The sequence below is a fragment of the Danio aesculapii genome, chromosome 23 (assembly GCF_903798145.1).
Source record: "Danio aesculapii chromosome 23, fDanAes4.1, whole genome shotgun sequence".
NCBI classification, from domain to species: domain Eukaryota; kingdom Metazoa; phylum Chordata; class Actinopteri; order Cypriniformes; family Danionidae; genus Danio; species Danio aesculapii.
The window spans coordinates 39,748,852-39,771,697 of record NC_079457.1 but is presented as its reverse complement, the minus strand read 5'-3'; the positions used below and the strand labels follow the sequence as shown (position 1 = coordinate 39,771,697).

Here is a 22,846-nt window from a genome sequence, read left to right as displayed (position 1 = left end):
TTCCTTCACGGGGCAATAATTCTGCTGTATTGGTAGGTGTTTTTTCAGTAGCTGTAAACTTCAGTTAGCCTTTATTCCACTGGGTAAAAATACACTGCTAGGGATGCATTTCATGTGCACTGGAATAGATAACCTCTGTTCTTTGCCTCCGAGTTCATTCTTTGCCCTGGTGGAAACAGCTTGGTTGTAAGAAACAGGTTTTTTTTCTTCCTATCGGTGACAAATTTGTTTTGAGGTTTGTGAGGATAAAGCAATTCATCAGTGAACGGTACTCACCAATTTCAGCTTTCCCAGAAGAGTGACAGTTTCTGTGATGCAACACCCAGTGGAATAAACACCGCTGGTCAGTGTGGAATAGCAGAGGAGGTTGTGATTTTTTTGTGTGTCATCAGTTGCTCTCTCATCAACTGCTGTTGACAGCACTGTCAGTGAGCAGAGCTAAAACCTGCGTTCTGCCAAGGTCACCTTAACAAAACGGGCTGGTCTTGTGCTTTGGAACATTCTCGTTTTGTTTGGTTTAATTAAAAAAAAAGAGTTGTTTTAGGGAAAAAGTAGTGACAGTTTAAAAGATCATCTGCTCAAATGTTCTATTATGTAAATGATGATTTTGCTAGATGACAAATAAGGAATAAATAAATAATTTAATTCTTGTTTATTTATAAAGCACTTTTACAATGTAGATTTTCAAAGCCGCTTAACATAGAAGTTCTAATTTTCCAGATAAATAAATAAATAAATAAATAAATATCATCCAAACACCCAAGGCATAGACACAACCAGGTCATGCAACAGTGATCTAAAAGGTCTTGCCAAAGTATTTTGTTGAACCTTTGCAAGGCATCTTGGATCGGGAATGTGCAAATCTCTTCTTTCCAGAGCATATACACCAGAAAATCTTTAAAACCAGCCAAGAGCCAACAGCCATTTAACAACAGACTGGATGTAAAGATAAAAATGTCTTCTTTCTCTATTTCATTGAGGAGGTTATGTCTCACATATCAGCATTCAGTATTTACATATTTTTATACTCCAGTGGGGACTTAAAATTAACAGCAAACATACTAATTTGTCACTATGGGGAATAAGGATACCTAAACTGAGATCCCCAGGGGCACAAATACTTAAAAATCTGTATTGTGAAAATGTAAAATTGCAGATTGTTTCCTGTGAGTGTTGGGTTTAGAGGTAGAAGGATAAAATATACAGCCTTTACAGTAGAAAGATCATTATTTTTATGGAGAACTCCTACAGGGATAGCAAAACACACATGTGGGGCTGTGTGTGTGTGTGTGTGTTACCCAACCCCCCCCCCCCCCCCATACCTATTTGTCAGCATGTTTTATAGTTTCTTCCAGGAACATATCTTTTTCTCCCCCTTTGTCTGTTTGTATTGAACTATTTGCTGAAACTGAATATTTAAACAAAAAAAGTAATTAAGAAATATGCAAACAATTTTAACTGTGAAGTCAGCATGAACTACACTCTTCTTTCTTTAAGCAGCTAGATTTTAAATAAATCAGTCTACAGGAGTAATATTAGTAAGCAGCATAAGAATGGGTTCTGTGTTTGAAGTAATCATGGGTATTATTATGGAAATTACACTGTTTAGAAGATGCATTATTATATCCAATGCAAATTTACCAGAGTAAAATACCGAAGAGTGAAGTTGTTTTGATGTTTAATGTCACATGATTTGCAGTGTAATTTTGGGATTCAGAAAAGTTTGAAATCACATATTTGCCTAATATACACTCATTGGCCAATTACTTAGATACACTAGTACCTTGTTGTACCCTGTTTTGCCTTCAGAACTGCCTTAATCCTTTGTGGCATAGATTCAACAAGGTACTGGAAATATTCCTCAGAGATTTTGGTCCATATTGACATGATAGCATCACGCAGTTGCTGCAGATTTGTCAGCTGCACATAAATGATGTGAATCTCTCGTTCCACCACATCCCATTGGGTGCTCTATTGGGTTGAGATCTGGTGACTGTTGAGGCCATTTGAGTGCAGTGAACGCATTGTCATGATTCACGCTTAATGACATTGCACATGATTTCCAGTGTAATCGCAGTGTAATTCGAAATCACATATTTACCTAACATATATAATATAAAATTTCCCAGTGATGGGTTGCAGCTGGAAGGGATCCGCTGCATAAAACATATGCTGGATAAGTTGGCAGTTCATTCCACTTTGGCGACCCCAGATTAATAAAGTGACTAAGCCGAAAAGAAAATAAATGAATATATGAACAGTTGTATTGAACAGTACTACTCGCAGTACTAAGCTTGTTTATTTATTTTTCACAACAAGGGACAGTGTACATTTATCAATGTTCTCCAAAAACGTAAATGTACTCAAATTACCCAAAAACCAAAGCACCAAAGTACCCAACAACTAGTTTTAATTGGTGGTCCCTTTGCCAGAAGTTAAAGGCCAAACCAATAAATTCAAACTAAAACAATACTCAAATAGCAGAAAACAACCTCAACAACAACAACATCAAAAAACCTAGTGTCCACAATGTTGATTAATAAACTCATAAAAGAGTATTTTAAAAAATAATAATAATCTACAATTTTCATCAAGATTACTTTTCTAACAGGACCTGCTTAAACAGTGTAATGCAAATGTGTCTAAGAGCACATGTTGGAGTGCATGAGCATTGTGATATTATGAGCATGCATGTCCCACGTCTGTATTTACAATAACAAACTTAAATGTGCAAAAGATGCAAAGGGAACACTGTCTTAAATAGTGAGAAAAAGCACTTATTTTGTATTTTGTGCTAAACGTAACTGAATTTTAAATATTAGACACCTGCCTCCAACCTCAAGATAGTATGACAGTGATTGTTTTCGCCAGGGGCGTCTGCCACATCTGAGGCACAACGCATTCATTACGGATAAAAAAGGGCTACAAAGGTTTCCTCGCTTGCAGGAACTTGCCAGTTTCTCAGGAAGTGATGATTTGGGATAAAAAAGTGTTATATTTACAAATGTCTGTGCAATATTCTAATTTTGCTCATACATTTCATTCACGATTTAAGATGGAAAAATTGCTAATGAATGGATTTCTTTTGCAACTGTGTCTAACTCAACAAAACAATGGTGGCAGAGTTTATCTAAATAGACACTCCTACTTATACCGTTTCAAACAAGAAGGGTATGAACGGAGGTCGGAGCCAGCTCCAAGTGGGTGGGCCTTGAGCTCCAAGTGGGCTGTACAAACCTGGAGTTTATATTTATTCAATGTCTTGTACATCAGTGGTCCTCAACATTTTTAACTCTGTAGACCGGTCAATGCCTTATCATTTTTCCACGGACCGGGGGTTGGGGGGTGGGGGGTGGATGTTAGGATGGGTTGGAGGATGTATTGAAGGTTGGTAGGCAACGGTCAACTGTTTTCTCAGAGGACGACCAGCTGACAAACATTGCTGTCACTCTGATACAAGTTTTATTTATGGAGAAAATTACAAAGCACTGCAGTGTTTGGGTGTTCAGTGTTTGTCTGGGATAATTAGTCTAACAGAAATGTGTATATTTCATAAAAGCTGAAGCTGATCGGTCAGTTCTTGTCATGTGACTCGCTATGTGCTCTCGGGATTCATTCAACTGTATGCGTCTGGTCTTTAATGCGCTAGCACAAGCCACACACCTCCATTGGAAACAACGAACTTGTGTAAACTCAAGAAAAGACACGATATGTGAATGGCCCCTAAAAGGCTACTATCATTTGCGATCTCCAGCAGTTGATTTTTTTTCTTGCTCAACGATAGTGGATTCACCTGATTTGTTGACAATTGGGTTGCGAATCTATTCCTTGTCAGTTCGCTGGTCCTTAACTGGGCCTTTTCCTCTTAGCAAAGAAACTTCCCAAAGACGTCTGTTTCTCTCTCATTTTGCTGCTTATGGGTTAAATTTGGACGCTCATGTAACAGAGATGTAAGTGAGAGAATACGGTCATATTTCAAAATAAAAGACTTTTCAAAATAAAAGCTTGTTCACACTCAGATAATAAATCAAATGGAATTAATATTTTCGTGTGCGGCCCCATACCAATTGATCCACGGACCGGTATTGGTCCTCGGCCCAGTGGTTGAGAACTACTGTTGTATGTGACATGGAGTCCAATATTGTGCTTTATAAATGTCTACACCTACCCCAACCCTAAACCCAACCTCACAGTAACCTGCAGCGATACCTACTTGTTTCCAACAGGTTTTTGAGAAACTATATCTGATCACTCCTTTTTCACTGTCAGTCAACCGGTCCCTAATGGTACCCTATGAAACCTCAAAGTCTTCTGATGAGTCCACACTTTCGTCATGTAATTCCGCTGATTCCTGCTCAGTTTGAAGCTTGCCCCAGTGCATGATCAGCAGAAGTGTGCATGAAGGAAACGGATCCTATGCGACCACATGGGGCACTTGTAAGCAACCCTCTGAAAGCTAAAATGATGGATGGGACATTCTATAGTCATGTAGACAGTATCCATGGCAGCCTTTGGAAGTCCATGAGAGCACAAGCGCATCCAAAATGGTATTGAGCAAATCTGGCGAGTGTTTGAGCAAACAGTAAGTTTAGCCCTAAATTTACACCACTGATTGAGAGATAGAGGTCGAATTGCCAAACCAGCCAAATAAATATTTCCACAATATTTACTTATAGATTTCTTTTTACATTAAATAATGTAAAAAAAATAAATATATAAAAATTAAAACATTCTTCATGGAAAAAATTTAAGTCAAACATTTGAACATCCCAGGCTCATTGGAAATACATGTCTACATGATAACAAATCTACTAAAGGGCACAGTTTACATTATTGTAAATCAGAAATATGTTACTTAGGCTGCTTTTATTTTTAGGCTGGATTTATAGTTGAATAACAATGCAAATGCACATAGCCTTAACTGTAAGCCTAAACTTAACAAAGAGTAAACTTAACCTTTAAAGATAATTGGCTGACATTCACGGCCAATCACAGTTATTTCTGTTGAGCAGGTGAACACAAATCAGCACTGTTTAAGAACGTGCTTAACAATGCTCAAATGTTAGAGGGAAATGGACATTTTAAAAATTTCAGTATGGATTGGTACCGAATTCCAGTATCGTGACAACCCTATCATACACACTGATAATTTGTTTTATGATATTTGCTTGGTGTTGTGCAAAGTATCGCACGAAAATAATCCTTCATTCTTTGATAATGCCCCTGTAAATCATTAGTGTGAAAAGGAACGAACGTTGTTGTCATCATACTGCCCTGTAGCGTTCATTTTACCTTGCAGTCAAAACAAGGTTATTATAGTTAATGAAAATGAACGAAAAAAATAGATTTAAAAAAACATTTTTGTTAACTGAGATAAAAATAAAAACGAGAGTTTTAAAAAACTAGAACTAACTGAAACTGTTTTGTGTACATAAAAAAACGAACTGAAAAAAACTAAAACTATGAAAAAAACGTCCTTCGTTTTCGTTTGTACATTTATTTAATACATACTGTAAGCCTATTAGAAGTAAATCTATTTACGTTGGGCTGTCAGGTGTTTGACCGTATTGCACCTCAGAGTCTGTAATCCTAATGCCATTGGCCAGATCAAACCAGTCCTCCTCCAGTCATCTTCGATGTTGCTCCCGGGACAAAAACAACGGCTGGACATGACAGCAGCACGATGACACATTAAATATGACCCTAGCAGACACTTAAAAGTAATAAATTAACACATTTGTGCCAAATAATGGGTTTTATTTCTGTATTAGTGATCGCGAACGAATCTTTCAATTTAACAACCGGATCTTCTAAGTGAACTAATTCACCAAATCGAACTGAACCATTTGAAACAATCGCGACTTCAGTAACATTAAGCACTTATCCACAAGCTACTAACTTTTTACATGCCTGATACTACCCTTCTAACTCGAAATAAACCAATATATACGGAGTAACTCAGTTATCAGAACAGTACATTAAGATCAGATTTGAGAAGCAGTGAACTGATAATACTGCGCATGCATGACTCAGTGAACTGAACACAAACAGTACATGACAGCCTGCTGTGACTGAAGTAAATTTGAACTGCAGCGCGGGTAAACCGAGGGCTTAAATGAGAGCATGTGCCGAAACATAAATGTATATTTAAATCAATTTAAATAAGTGAATCATGCTTCAGTTGGGTTGCAAAACATATTTGTAAGAAACTTTTCAGATCATGGTCATGTTTTAACTGACTGAAATTATGATTGCTGACTACATATTTTTTAATATGTTGTGTCCAAACTTACACTAAAGATCCGAACTCCCCATCACTAGTGTGTATCTAACCTCTGAAACCACCTTGCACACATATTTTACTTAAGGCTGCTATCTTGTGGGCTATTGTATTTTAATTTGAGGATGAATAGATAATAGTGTTCTTGTGCCAAAAATGTAGCCTGTCTTTAATTGAGTTTTTATTATACAATATTTATTCTAAAGATTTTGAATCTATCTTTCACCTAACAAATATCCCAATTTACAAAAAACTAAAACTAATACTGAAATTAATAAAAACTAAACTAAAACCAAGTAATTTCAAAATATAGAAATCCAAAAAAATGAATTAAAACTAACTGAATGTGAAAACAAAAAGTCAAAACAAAATAAAAACTAATGAAAAATCCCAAACTATTATAACCTTAACGTTTTTTGCTGTTTCACAAAAATGCGCTGCATTTGAGGAGAGGTGCACAACCACTAAAAGGAACGGATCTAGCTTTGCTTTCATTGTGCAGCATTTCTGCCTCCTCACCCAGACTGGCTCCTCTTTTCATCCCGCCACTTTCCTTCTAGCTGTTTTATGGGGCATGTGACTAAAATCTTTCCTGTCCATGCTCATATGTTCATAAGAAAGCGCCGCATTGTGCCTGCTCATCTGTCGCTGTTTGTTTGTCCTCTAAAAGCGTGTTTGTTTGCTTGCTGTCAAGAGATTGTGATATAACCTGCCTGTCAGGGGAAACTCACGCAGATGGCTGTGGATGAATGAAACAATTGAGGCCGAATGCATGCACTACGCCTTCACCAGACAGACACAAACACACACACACACTCCAGCTGGCTAATTAGACAGCAGAAGAGTCAAAGTTATAGCCTGTGTGTAACACGCTGTCTATTTTTCTCTCTCCATACCCCGGCTGCTACAGGAAAATGAGCTTTTATTGGTCCCCGATGGCCTGGTCTCATATCCATTAAACTGAATAAGTGCCCGAAATAGCCCTTGTAGTAAGCAGTATGATGCAGGATTCCCTTCCACAGCAGCTATCAGCGCATCCGCAAGATCAATCAGCGGTGAAGCCCACACTCCCTCAGGGTGACCTTATGTTATGTCTTTTAAAAATATGAAACTCAGCACCATTCAATGATACTCTGTAGGTTTTCCAAGTTTGCTTAGTCATTAACATTTCATGGAATTATACGCAAGACTTTGAAATTGAATTTTCAGGGTGTTTTTCAGCAGAGGTTAGTGAACACTACAGCGGCAAAGTGCTTTTTGGCTTCTTCCGTTCAAATGGATACTGGATCTAATTTCAGATATATAAATTTGATGAAAGGAACCAGGAAAGAGATCCAAAAATGTTAAAAATGGTATATGGTTTATGAAAAGGAATAGGAGAATGCTAAATGCTGTCTCAGAGTGTGGTTTACTGGATACAGTGGGGTCTGAAAGTCTGAGCTCATTGGAATCTAATTTAAATCCGTCAATAAACCATTTTAGGACAAATAAATGTTATTAAAGGTTTGCAGGGTCACTTAAAATAAAACCAAAATGATTTGGCTTAAAATGATATGAGATTGTGATGTAAAGTGGTCCCAGGTTACAACGCGGTTCACCTTTTAGGGCCTCGCCGTTTCACATTTTTTTGTTGTGCAGTTTGACATGTTTTTTTCTACAGGGCATTGTGTTCGGCACCCTGATTAACACATTGTGTTCTGTGTCCTGATTGGCTATAGACCACTGTCAATCAATCTCCTCTGTGCCGTGTCTCCTGTATAGTACAGAATATGTTCAGCTTGCCAAATTTACATAAATCTTCGATCGCTAGCAGTGTGACTCTGAAGTGCTGTTCTGGTATGTGTGCAAGTTTTCTCCCCCAGCAAACCCCACAATCTCAAAAATAAGGTTCTGCAGCAAAGGCACCTGCGGTAGCACCAAAAAGGCAGAGGAAGATGCTAACCATCGCACAAAAAGTTGGACTTCTGAACATGCTAAAGGAAGGTAGACGTTACAGGGCTGTAGGGCACCAATACGCAATAAATTTATCGACTGAAACAAATGCTTGGGCCTGAAAATAAGTTTTGATCCTTGGTTTCATTCAATATATTATTTTTACTATAAAGGTTTGAGCTTTTAAAGTGATTAAACGAGATTAAATTGTGAAAAGGTTATGCCTGTCTGAGAAAAGTAAACAAAGTGTGTAATGAGGGGTTTTACAGCCATAAAACATTTATAATAATTTTAAAAAATAAAGCTGACTACTTCACCGATTTCACCTACTGCGGGTTAGTTTTAGAACGTAACTCCGGCGAATAACGAAGGATCACTGTAATAAAATAAATACTCAGATTGAAGCAAGGCACTATGTTTATTTACAGAAACAGCACAGGATCTGGTGTTTTCAGGATCTCAGAGCAGTTTGATCTGCATTAAACGCTGCACAACATGAGTTTGGGTCAATAATAAAGTGCATTTGGGAGTATAACCATCATCGAAAAGTTGTAACAAACCAACCTTGTAAATCAGCGGGTAACCAAAAATAAGTTTTTATCTTTTACTTTTTCTGCATTTAAACATTTTAAAATGATATAAATATATGTATTGTAATTTTACAGTTACATTATTAAAATAAAAATATGTTCTGAATTACTATATTTGTCTTTTGGTGAAATATTGAAATGTTTGAAGGGTAAATCTCCCTCTTGAACAGCAATGATTCCTACTGCCATTCTTTGTGGATTTTTCAAACTGTTTAGTAAAATATCCTTGTCATGGTCACCAGCGATCCAGGCTTGTAGATTGCTGGTAAACATTCACTTTCACTCAGACTACAATCCTGTCACCATATGAATTACAACTCCTGTCATGCACCTCACTCACACCTGTTCCGGTTCACCTTTGATTACACACAAACAGCTGGGAGCTGCTAAAAGACTGCTTACTCAGACCTTATAGACTGCTCACTTTGTCACACTCATTGCTAAATCTTGTTGGTTTATACTCATTTCGAAGCGTTCCCTGTTTTCTGATCCTCGCCTTGTTAATTGTTTTATGTTGTTTGCCGCATGTTCTGATCTTTTTGTCTGTGACCCGACTGCTCGTTTGGATTATCTGCATGCTTCTGTTTGCTCCTGTGATCAACCTTTGCCTGCCTGACCATTCTCTTTTTAATAAATACGTTATTCTGACATAAAAGGGACAGTTCATCCAAAAATGAAAATTTGCTGTTAACTCACCCTCAGGCACATCCAAGGAGCTTTTTGCCACAAGAGAACAATAAAGATTTTTAGTATCAGTATCAGATTAAAACAAAACATCCTATCACGGAATGTAAATACCCTTTATTATACTTTATATAATACAGTTTTACAAAGTAAAATGTTGGTTTGTGCAACAAACTGAATATAATTTTCAAAGTTATTGTCTTTAATCCACATCCTCGACAAATGGAAAATATCTTTCCTGCAATATGATTCTTTCAGACAGCTGGTTTCTGGTTCAAATAACTGATTCACCAGTTCATTTACAGATTACATCATTGTGTAATTATGTAATGTATAAACTAACATATGATTAAAAGACCCAATAAAGGCATGAAACACATAACGCACATACACTTACAAAAACCATTACAACAATTAAAAGCAATCTTTTTAACATAACAGCCTCTTCTACTTTTTATATTATTACACTGTTATTGTTTTTAATTATGTCTCCTGTTGTATTTATATGTCTACACCAGAAGCTTCACTGCCAAGAACTGCTCCCTGTGTATGCAAGCACACTTGGCAAAACCTCTGTCTCACTCTGATATTGATTTATATTTATTTATATTAATATTTATGATTTAATTGTCACATTGATAAAGAATCTGATTATCACCCATCTATGCAGCCCACCAAATAAGCAAACATGGGTGTCAGGTGTATTTTTAATTGCAATTCTTATTTAGATTTTTTTCCCATCAAATCATGCAGATCAATTTAGGATTATGCTTCTTTTTATGTTTAGGTAATCAAATTAAACATTTAACTTTGTCCCGTTAGTCAAATGAAGCACAAGATGTAGTTTTTGATGACCCCAGATTTTCGATTCTACTTTTCACTCAATTTGCTATAAAAATACATAAATAATAATAACAATAAACTAAAAATTGTGTTAATTCAACTAAAATTTGGGTAAGATATAAACAACCACTCAAAAAATGACGGTTGCTGTTCAAACTACTTATTTTAAATTCTTGAGCTTTTTTGTTTTACAACTGAATTGTTTTATGTTCACTCGACTTTGTAATTTGTAAAACTAATAAGTTAAATTAATTCCTTCGTGATTTCCCAACACAAGTCGATTGTTTGGAAATTGTTTTACAATGAACCCATCAATTTGGTTACCAATGTAAATAACATTTTTATTGGGTTTAGGTGCATCCCAAATAGAGATTATAGATTTTGATTGTATGATTATAGTCTGAGGAATAATCACGGGTTCACGGTTATTACGTTTATTATGGATCCATTAATTTCAAAACACTAGTTTAAAAAAAATCATATGAAAGCTCCTTATATTTTAAAGTGTTATTTATTGCTGCTCAGTAACCAATTAATACAGCACAAAATAATATTAAAATCAAACAATATTCCATTTCTCTTTGGACTTAAAATTAAGTGAAACAAGTTTTTGGTATTTAAACATAAGTAATAATTTTACACTAGAAATAAAAGTCAGAACAATGAATAAGTAAATAAAAATAAGAATAAATAAAATGTTTTTGTCTATAGTAGTAAGTATTTCCCTTTCAAGAGAACAAATGTAGTCAAAGGCTGCTGAACCTCTGTCTGAAAGGTACTTTTGATCATCTATATTACAAAATTGTTTGGTATTTTCCTTTTGTATTTTTTTTTTTCTTAGGAGTAGAAATGTGGATATCCATACAAAGTTTGAATCTGATTGGTCCAGTTCTTGTCACGTGACTTGCAGTGTGCTCGCAACATTCTTTCAACTAGGCCTCTATTGTAAATAACGAACTTGCACGTGTAAAACACTTAAAATGTGAACTGCCCTTGGTTAATAGCCTCAGCTATAGTTAATCCAGTGTGCATAGGTATTTGCCTCAGTGTACAAGCTAAGAACTTTAAACTAACACACAGTTGGCATAACTTTGTTTAGTTGCTGCAGTTTTGTTCCATGCAGAAACACAGCGTTGAGAAGCCTTTACGATTAATTAACCGTGACAAATTAAATCAAGGTTAATAGTGAAATAGGTTAATCGTTGCATCCCTAATCCCAAATCGCATACTTATGTACTATTCTACGCACTTTTGTAGTATAAATAGTGTAAGTAGCGCATTTACACTAAAATTCTAAAAAGAATAAGTGCACTTTAAATACCCGGATGATGCAGTTATTCAACCTGTAAAGTGAAATGTGGAATGGCATACCCATGGCAGGTATTATTTGGTAGTTTGGACATTTATTTAGCTAATTTGGCAACCGTCAAAGGTCATCTGGGAAACAGATTTGAATTTTAGTTTTGAAAAAAAGTGCACAAGTACATAGTTTATAGCGTATAGTGTGCCGTTTAAGACGCAGTATTTGTTCATATTTTACTCAAATTTTGTTTGAAATAAAACAGCATTTTCAGAGTGAAATAAATAAAAATTTTAAATCATTGAGGACTCAGGCTTTTGAACCTCAGTCTACAGTACATACACCACCCACACACACACGAGGTCCAGTTAATGAAAGCTGTTTGACAGTGCTTTACCACAGCTTCAAAAGTCCTCTGACCCTCTGTTTGATATGTTGAGTAGGAAGGAGGCACACAGAGACCAATACAAGATAACGTTAAGCCCCTGAGGTTCAGCAATCAATTTCTGCAAGTCGCACAAAGTGACAGAATACAAAAAGCAATCACGTCCCTGCATGGATTTGAGCTGTCCACTGTCACCTGCTTAAATATTCAGCAGCACTCCAAAATATTCTGATGTGCAGTTAAAACTGTCGACAGGCAGCACTCTGTTCCTGTCTCTCTTTCTGTGTCTCTCCCCTCCTGCTTTGACTAACTTCAATCTAGACGTAATGAGAGCCTAAGAAGCTGGAGACAGAGAAGCTATTTACATTTTTATTGATTTTTGAAAGTGCATTTAACTTCTTTTTTCCCTCTTCCCTTTCCTCCAATCTTTTCAAATCCCCAAATGAGAGACCCACTGCTCTGTTTACGCTCATTGAGGAGTCAAGATATTTTAGTCAAGAGCTCCTACATTTTTTTCCCCCTCTCTTGATAGATCAAAGTAGAAACTGGGTCTGTCTTATGTAATTAAGGCTAGGCATTAAAGAAAACAAACCCCTGTGAATTTTGACTGAAGCTCCTTCGGGAAATGGGGTATTTTTTTATAATTAAAGATGCACAAACAAAGCCTACCCAACAATCCACAGCAGATCTCAGTGGAGCTTTATTGTTTCCTGATTTCCACAGTGGTATTTGTCTGACTCCTCAAAGAAAAATCTTCTTGTTATGGTATTGACTGGAGAATGTGTCATTTTAAAAACTGGATCAGGAAAATAATTCTGATACGTTTTTAAAAGGTTTAAAGGGGTTCATTCAAAAAAGAAAGTATCATCGTATTGCACCAACTATACAGTAGTATAGTTTTAAAAGCTAAAACTTATACTTAAACCTAATTTTCTTTGTTGTAAAAAACAAAATTGTGATTTTTACCAAACAAGTCTGGGTTTCTTGATAATGATGCACCTTGGCTTTTCAGAGCATTCTGTACATGCAAAGTTATGAACGCTCCATGTGTGTTTCCCAAACATGCATGTAACATGATTGTGCAAAAACTTGTTCTACATGCTACTTAAGGCTGATTTATACTTATGCGTCAAGGGCACGCGTACGGTCCAGCGCAGCTTTTGTGAGGTCGCAAAACGTGTAGCACAAGCACTGTAATTAGTCGGCTTGGTAGCTTTGACGAGTGTGGGTGGTGCTGAGAGCCATGAGCCCGATGGAGTGAGTGTTGAGTCTCGTGAAGCAGCTCTAGATGGAAACTTTTGCTTTGTGTTTACCTTTCGCTTAAAGTTGTTGCACTTCCGCCAGTTCCTGCCTCTGAATGAGCGAGGTTTAGCTACTTGTACATTAAGGTAGCGTTCAGAAAAAACAAAACACCCACAAAGAAACTCAAATCAGAGGAACATAAAAACTTACTGCTGGCTAGCATTTCAGAACTGATATTGTAGAGCAACACAAACATCACACAGAAGTATAAATTCTCACTACATTAAAGGCATGCACCATGGGTCACGCCAATCACTCGAAGCAGAAGTTTAAACCAGCCTTTAGGAGTCACTGTCCATTTCCAAATTGATGAAATGTAATCTTATGTGGAGTCGTATCCTGAACATTTAACCCAACAATCATCTTCTCTTGTTGATTAGCAATCAAGACAAGTCTTAATAAAGCAGCTACATGTAGACTGAAGGCACAAAATGGAAGAAAAAACAACAACTTAAGAATGGTACTATGTATTAACATATGGTTATAGAAAAGCTCAATACATGGATGGTTTTTGTGCATGTCTGTGCAAGTAATGGCCACTTTTTTGTAGTTTATCCCTATTTCTCCTATACTTTCAAGTATTTTAAAAATTGTATTCATTTTTGATCAGACATTTAATTGAGATGTGTATTTTTTGTTAGTTTGTTTTCAGCATGCCTATTTTTCCACATTTATAAAGTGTTATAGCATATTTCAAAATATTGCAAAAATGACAATTTACGTAATTATGTTTTTAACCACTGGAATTACAAATATAGTCAGGTTCATATATATAAGTTACTTGAATAAAGTTACAGGTGTAATCTGCCGATTGTGATCACAACTTGTCTTCTTACGACGCAAGTATGGCTTTAACGATTAGCTTCACCGGAGCACTGGTAGATCTATGACTAATCTCATGTGCTTTATAATGCTTTTGGAAAACAGGCCGTGCCATTAAGATCATTCGCACGATCATTACGATGTATTTAGGCTTAACATTGCGATCGATGCTTTTGGGAAATGCAGTCCAGATTTATTAGCACATTGGTAAATTACTGCTAATGATTAAAAAAATTGTTCCGCTCAAAATGAAAATGAATAGCCTATTTACTCACCATCATGTTGACTGATCCCATGCACCACAGCATTATCCTTGTTCTGTAAACACCAGCGGAGCAATTTTCATAATTTCCCAGAGAATACGTGCTTTTAAGCTAATGCGAATCGTATGCGAAAATAATTTTGCATGAGGAACGAACTGAAGTGCAAATTGCTTGTTTGCAGATGTTGTTTTCTTTGATGCCGACTGATTTGAATTCATGAATTGAACTCAAGAATCGAATCGATGAAAGAATCATTTAGACAGCATTTATCTGGATCAACCAGTTCAACTAAATGAGTCGATTAAAATTATTCAAACGATTTGTCCACAAATCGGACAAAGCTTATTTTGTTGGTGGTTAAGTGGTTAAGACAAGACAAACAACAAACACCGAATAACGAAATTTATTTACCGAATGACAAAATTATTTGTTCCTCACTTAAATCTGTTGTATGTTTTTATTAGCCTTTAAATAAAATAATTAAATAAAATGTGTTTTTTCCTTACATAATCAAGTCACACGGTAGATTGTTGAGCTATAAACAGACTGAAATTAAAGTACTTTGGCTTTTATTCTCTATTTTGAGTGAGTGAAACAAACTAAAATTACACTGTTTTGGAAGTAAATGAACTTGTTTTCTTGGATTAGTTTTAATCTCATTGAGTTTGAAGCACTGATATAATGCAGAAGCTTGGTTTTTATCAAAAAATTCACACAAACCTGAATAAGCTGCAAGTCATCCTATTGCCACCGCTTCAGTGTATTTAATGAATACCTTTGCTAAATTACAGTTTCTGTTCCGGCAACCTTGAATTTACAGAGCTTTGTAAATTGTGTTCAGTATTTAATGAAGAATAGCTGCAATCTGTTCATGAACTTGAGATTTTTAGCCTTTAAATGAGAAATCTGTCTCTGAAGGTTGGATTACCAGATTGTTTGGTAATATTTCACTGTGACTATGTACAGGAATACAGGTCTATTAAAGGACTTGGGTTCATTTCAGATCACTCATTGTTAAAGTGCTCTTAGAGAAATTGCAGCTGCCTCCCAGTCCTCTGCATTTCTCTTTAGTCATGATCTCTTAGAGTGCTTTTTTCTCTTATTTTACAGTTTGCAAAGTTTTATTGCATGATCGATAGTTTACAATAGATAATGCAGAAAATATATAAGGAGATATAAATAAAGAAATACATACAGAAAATGTAAAGGAAGGGGACTAAAAATACATAAAAATAAAACAAGGAAAAATTTATGTTGTGTAAGTAAAGAAATATAAGACCTGAAGGACATCTGAACAAAATTAAGTAAATAAAACAATATTTGATTTGAACAGGAGCATAAAGGAGAAAACAAATGGGAATATAAAACAAATAGAAATATAGGACAAATACTGGAAAAACAAGAAAATAAAAAGAGATAAGCAATGAAATGGATGAAGAGAGAAATAATAAATAAGTAAATATAAAGTAATATTTCACCAACAACATAAAAGGAAGGAAAAAAAAAAAAGCAAAAGTTAATAGGAAATTGCATGATTCTAAGAATTTACCATAAACAATGCAGGAAATAAATAAAGAGAAATGAAGGAGAAGAAGGAAAATATAGTAAATATGGTAAAAAAAAAATAGAAGGCAAATATAAAAGAATAATATAAAAATATAAAAGTAAAGATAACAGTTTACTTACTCATGAAATAATTACTCAAAGATAATAGTTTACTGTAGGCTAATCTCATGAACACTTTATGATAGTAATTGTGAAACAAACATCACTACTTTTCATACACATATTTATTTAACAACATACTTAACATGCCAATTTCCACATAACAGCTGCACATATAACGTTGTACATTTAAAGTCAGAATTATTAGCCCCCTGTTTATTTTTTCCCCAATTTCTAATGGAGAGAAGATTTTTTCAACACATTTCTAAACATAACTTAATTCTAATAACTGATTTATTTTATCTTTGCCATGATGACAGTACATAGTATTTTACTAGTTATTTTTAAGACACTTCTATACAGCTTAAAGTGATATTTAAAGGCTTAACTAGGTTAATTAGGTTAACTAGGCAGGATATGGTAATTAGGCAAGTTATTGTATAACGGTTGTTTGTTCTGTAGACAGTCGGAAAAAATATATAGCTTAAAGGGGCTAATAATTTTGAACTTAAAATTGTGCTTATAAAATTAAAAACTGCTTTTATTCTAGCTGAAATAAAACAAATAAGATTTTATCCAGAAGAAAACATATTATCAGACATACTGTGAAAATTTCCTTGCTCTGTTAAACATCATTTGGGAAATATTTAAAAACGAAAAACAAACTCAAAGGGGGGCTAATGATTTTGTTTTCAACTGTATATAGTAACACACCTGTCATACACTTGTCAGTTTGTATATTTGCATCCACTACTTAACTTCTATTTTTAAAATATATTTATTATCTGTTTTTTGTCCTGTCTCTGTAATTATGTTGCACTTTAGAAGCTCTATCACGTAAACAAATTTCTCGTATGTGTGAACATTCATTCATTCATTCTTTTTTTTTTTTCAGCCTAGTCCCTTTATTAATCTGGGGTCGCCACAGCGGAATGAACCGCCAACTTATCCAGCATATGTTTTATGCAGTGGATGCCTTTCCAGCTGTAACCCTGGGAAATATGTGAACATACCTGGCCATAAAACACTTTTTAGTTTCTGATTGCTTTAATTTTTTCATTTTTTTTAAATAAGAAAACAATACTCAGTTTCCTAATCTTCCTCCTGATTCAAAAATGGACACCATTCTTTCTTTTATCCCAGACCAAAAAGGGATAGTTTCTATCATCCATTTGTCAATAAATTTTTTGAGTTCTGACTCCTCTGAATCACCTAAGAATACCTGGGAACAAGAGTTGGGGATCACCATCAGTGCACAGTTCTTCTATATGTGCCCAACACAGTTTAATGCAATGCACGATTTTTCACAGAGCACAATGCCAGATTAGCCTAAATATACCCAAATAGAAGTAATACTTGTAATATGTGTCAACAATCTCCAGCAAATCACACACACATGTTTTGGTCTAAAATATTTGATACTTTTGAAAAAACTTTTAACATATCAGCCACTCCAAACACTCTAACAGCACTGTTTGGAATTCCTTTGAAGCCAAACTTGCCTTCAACAGCACAGAACGATGTGGCTTTTACCACATTATTGGCTGGAAGGAAACAAACATATCAACATTCATATGACAGATGGATAAAAAAAAAATTGTTTAAAATTGGAAAATAATAGGTTTTCATTAAGAGAGTCATTAAAATCTAATATTATAATACAAAACATGTAAACCTTTGTTAAATTACATTGACACTATGGATCTTGAAGCAGAAGAGGAATAAAGTTTTTTAATATTATTATTATTATTATTTATTACTTTTATAGTTCGTTTTTTATATTTATACATTTATTTTATTAATGTTTTTTGTTTACATTTACTGTGTATTAAATAACTATATTGTTTTTTTAATGGTCATTGGTTCTTAGTTGTGGAAAAATCAGAACAGTGTAGTACTTATTTCTGTATGTATATGATATTGTATCTGCACAAAATGTTAATAAATATATTTGGCAAAAAAAAAAAGAAAACAAAAGAGGGAAAGAAACAATAAATAACAAAAAGAAAATGTTATTTGAATAAAGATAAAAATGAAGGGGTAAATAAATAAGGGATGGTGGAAAAAATAGAGCAAACAGCAATATTTTAAAAAGGAACAAAAGAAAAGATAATCAAAAGAGCAGAATGGAAAGAGAAAATAAAATGCCCCCAAAAATAAGGTAATAAAGTTAATATAAGAAATTAGTCATTAACGGAAGATAAAAATAAATAGATTATAAAATAAATATAAAATAATAAGAAAAAAAAAATCTTTGATCGAAAATATATCATGTGCAAATTCTGTGCATCATCTTTCATTTTACTCCCTCTTGTTTCTGTGTCTAAAGCAGCACTTCATCTTCCCTAAGGAGTGTCTGTCGTGTCTACATTGAAATGCATGATGAATTATGAGCCAATATAAGCGGACCATGAAAGATGACATGCATGAGATAATGATTGTAAATGTAGATCCAGCAGGCGAGTCAGGAGTTTTTCCTCTGTTTCCTAATGGCTTTGTCTTTCGACAGAAGGAGGGACATGCGAGGTGATCGCGGCGCACAGGTGCTGTAACAAAAACAAGATTGAAGAGCGATCTCAGACAGTGAAGTGCTCCTGTTTACCTGGGAAAGTGGCAGGAACCACCAGGAACAAACCCTCCTGTGTTGACGGTGGGTGAAGAGACACAAGATCCTACAAAAATTAAGTGTCTTAAAGGGATTGTTCCCCCTACTGAACATTCTGTCACCGTTTGCTCACTCTTGAATTGTTATAATTTAGTTTGAGTTTCTTTTTTAGTTCTGTTGGACACATGATATAGATATATTCTATAAGAAAATATATATTGAATGATAATGTTGGAAACCGGTAACCATTGACTTCCATAGTATTTGTTTTTCTTACTCTTAATGTCAATGGTTACTGGTTTTCAACATTATTATTGGATTCATCAGAACTAAAAACATAAAACTGATATAAAATTATTTTCCAGTGATTGGTTACAGCTGGAAGGGCATCCGCTGTGTAAAACATATGCTGGATAAGTTGGCGGTTCATTCGCTGTGGCGACCCCTGATGAATAAAGAGACTAAGCTGAAGAAAAATGAATGATATAGAATTAGTGAAGTGAGAGTAAATGATGACGGAATTTTAATCTTGGGTGAACTATCCCTTTAATTGCCTGTAGCTTCATTGTGTTGTGTTGCATGACATGTAACAGATGCTCAGTGGCTGAGAATTATTTCAGTGCAACCCTGCAGTGTTCAGACAGGTTAGCCCAACTGTGCTGTCACTTTAATAAAAAACGGATAAATGTGAGCTTATAAAAAGCAATCAATACTTGATGAGTGAATGTGCAAAAAAACAAATCTATTTTCTTATTACGATAATGCTATTTTTAGATTAGTTTAATGATAAAATTTTTTTAAGAAAAGAAATGTATAATTCAACGTACTAAAGGGGTAGTTCATCCCAAATTAAATATATATATATATATATATATATATATATATATATATTCTAGAAGATTTATTTAATTATTTGTAGCAGTAACAGGAACTAAAGGAACTATTTATGTTTTAAAATTGAATTAAAATGTAATTATATAAATATTTTATTTAATTAGTGTTGCAGTAGTAACATTTATTGAAGTAACTTCAATTTTTCTTTAGCTTTTTTAACATTCCTAAAATTTTGTACATTTATTTTTGCAATATTTATCAGATTTTTTATTGTCTTACAGTAACATTTACTTAAGTAACTAATATTTTACCACTTGAAGTTGTAAATGCTTCAATATTACTCGTACATTACTGCTCTTTACATTCATTTAATTTCTTCTTACATTAATATGTTAAAGGGATAGTTCATTCAAATGACATTTTACTCGCCATTTACTCACTCCTGAAGTGGCTCCAAACCTTTACAAATTTTCTTTCTTCATTCGGAATGAATAGAAGGCATTTTGAAGAATCTTGGAAACTGGAAGCAACTGAATATAGTAAATACTTTTCCCTCTTGTGGAAGTCAATGGCTAGTTTCCAAAATCCTTCAAAATATCCTCTTTTTTGTTCAACAGAAAAAAAAAAATATTTAGATTGGTTTGGAACAAGTGGAGAGAGTCAAACTTATTATATAAAACAATCAAACCTTGATATATTGTATTTTCAAGAAAAACTACACTGCATCTTATTCTCATTAATGTGTGGATTTGCAAAAGTGGGCTCATTCTAAAAATGCTTTTATTGAGAAATGTGATTTTTATATTTTTATGTAATTGCAAAAGGGGCGATGGTGGCTCAGTGGTTAGCACTGTCGCCTCACAGCAACAAGGTTGCTGGTTCAAGCCCCGACTGGGTCAGCTGGTATTTCTGTGTGGAGTTTGCATGTTCTCCCCATGTTTACATGGGTTTCATTCGGGTGCTCCGGTTTCCACCAAAGTCCAAAGACATGCGCTATAGGTGTATTGAAGAAACTAAATTGGCTGTAGTGCATGTGTGTGAATGAGTGTGTATGGATGTTTTGACCCCTGATAAATAAAGGGACTAAGCCGAAGGAAAATGAATGAATGTAATTACATTTTTAAAGAACATCAACTGATAATTCAATGTATTAAAGGGGTAGTTCACCCAAAATGGAAAAAAAATCATTTAAAAATTAAGATAATTTAATCACTGTCAAGTCATCCATAAATAAGGGATGTTTGTCTTCTGCAGAACATTAAAAGATGATTTGAAAATCATAAACTGCAAGTTTAGTACTGGAACTCAGAAAACATAAACAGACTAAACAAACTGAACATCTGTGGCTTTTATAAACTAATCAATGGAAGAAACTGAGCATTTCTTTTACAAATTTAGTTGACTTTGTTTTCTTCAGTTGAACATTAAAGAAGACTTGTATCTGAATCCACAATCCTTGGTGAATCCCAAACTGAAAGTCAATGACTACAGATACTTTTGAGATTAAAAAAAAAAAAACATAGAAGCAAAAATAAAATCAATACCTGTGGCTCCTGACAATACATTGAGGCCTTATGAAGCAAAACAATCGATCTGTGCACAAGGCTGAAACTTATAACATTATCACCTCTGATCCACAGCCTCAAGAATGCATCACCACTATTCAATGTCTGGCTCAAAATTAACTCAAAGTGTAACAATTTGGTTAAATCTCTTAAAAATTCTTCAAAATAAAACAAATCCTGCTGTACTAATATAACATTTGTTTAGAAATCACAAGACTGACCCAAATGCAATATTGATCATACACTGCGCATCTCCACAAGGTGCTCAAAAGGACTTTGCCTCTGTTTTTTTAAGGTGTGGTACTGTATGTTTGAAGAAACTCTGTTCAGGGTCGCTCTTGCAGTGTCCCTGCCCTAGAAAAGCTCAGATCCTCGGGGCTTTTCATTATTAATGCTCTGTCCTTATGACAAACGAGCTGCTGTAAACTAACACTTCTGGGAGAACATCTCGCATCGCAACGCACCCGAGATAATCAAAGAACATTAACTTTGACTGCGTCTCGCCGAGAAGCCTCCCACCTTTCCCCCAAGTCAGGCTCGTTAGCATAGTCCTTTCTTAAAGATGAAGTGTGTCATTTGTTGAATGTTAAAGCACTTAAATTCACAGCTCAAAGGGATGGTGTTATCATTTACTCATCAGCATGTGGTCCCAGACCTGTTTGACTGACTTTCTTCCAAGAAAAGGAGACAGAATGACAGCCTCAGTCACCATTCACTGTCACTCTATATGGAGATAAAGATGTGAACTCAAAGTGAACGCAGACTCAGGCTGTATTTCTTTAAATGGCAAAGGTGAAATCGAGGGTTAGCAACAGAGTTTAATGCAAACATCACATGACACAACATGTTGTGAAGATCAAAATTAAAGGACAGCCTATGTAAAAAAAAAATCCATATATTGGCAGCTTTTCGTATTTTGTTATTCATGTTTTTATTTTTTTTATTTACCCCCATTTACAGTGCATCTGGAAAGTATTGATTTTTAATGTTAAAGCCTTTTTCTGGAATGGATTAAATTCATTTATTTCCTCAAAATTCTACACACAATACCCCATAATGACAATGTGAAAAAAGATTTTTTTGAAATTGTTGCAAATTTATTAAAATGAAAAAACCTGAAAAATCACATGTACAGAAGTATTCACAGCCTTTGCAGTGAAGCTCTAAATTGAGCTCAGGTACATTCTGTTTCCACTGATCATTCTTGAGATGTTTCAGCAGCGCAATTGGAGTTCACCTGTGGTAAACTCAATTGTTTGGACATGATTTGAAAAGGCATCCACCTGTCTATATAAGGCCCCAGGGTTGAAAGTGCATGTCAAAGCACAAACCAAGCATGAAGACAAAGGAATTGTTTGTAGACCTCCGAGACAGGATTTTGTCAAGGCACAAGGCTGGGGAAAGTTACAGAAAAATTTCTGCTGCTATGAAAGTTCCAATGAGCACAGTGACCTCCATCATCCATAAGTGGAAGATGTTTGGAACCACCAGGACTCTTCCTAGAGCTGTATGTTTTATAGCAGTAGGAACTGGAAGACTAGTCAGGATAGAGGGAAAGATGAATGCAGCAATGTATTGTACAGAGACATCCTGAATGAAAACCTGCTTGAGAGTGCTCTTGACCCCAGACTAGGGTGATGGTTTATCTTTCAGCAGGACAATGACACACGGCAAACCGCTAAAATATCAATGGAGTGGCTTCACAACAACTCAATGAATGTCCTTGAGTGGCCCAGCCAGAGGCCAGACCTAAATCCTATTGAACATCTCTGGAGA

The 22,846-nt window shown here is 35.0% G+C and overlaps 1 protein-coding gene across 3 annotated transcripts in view; it reads left to right on the top strand.

Annotated features, from left to right (window-relative positions):
• Window positions 1-22,846, top strand: part of tafa1a (TAFA chemokine like family member 1a) — a 106,236-nt gene that overhangs the window by 67,421 nt on the left and 15,969 nt on the right. For 2 of the 3 annotated variants that reach the window (XM_056448618.1, XM_056448619.1), the window contains exon 3: window positions 18,576-18,716. In XM_056448618.1, coding sequence (XP_056304593.1) covers window positions 18,576-18,716 — 141 coding nt within the window. The remainder of the gene's footprint in view (window positions 1-18,575; window positions 18,717-22,846) is intronic. The other variant, XM_056448620.1, reaches the window with a different exon arrangement.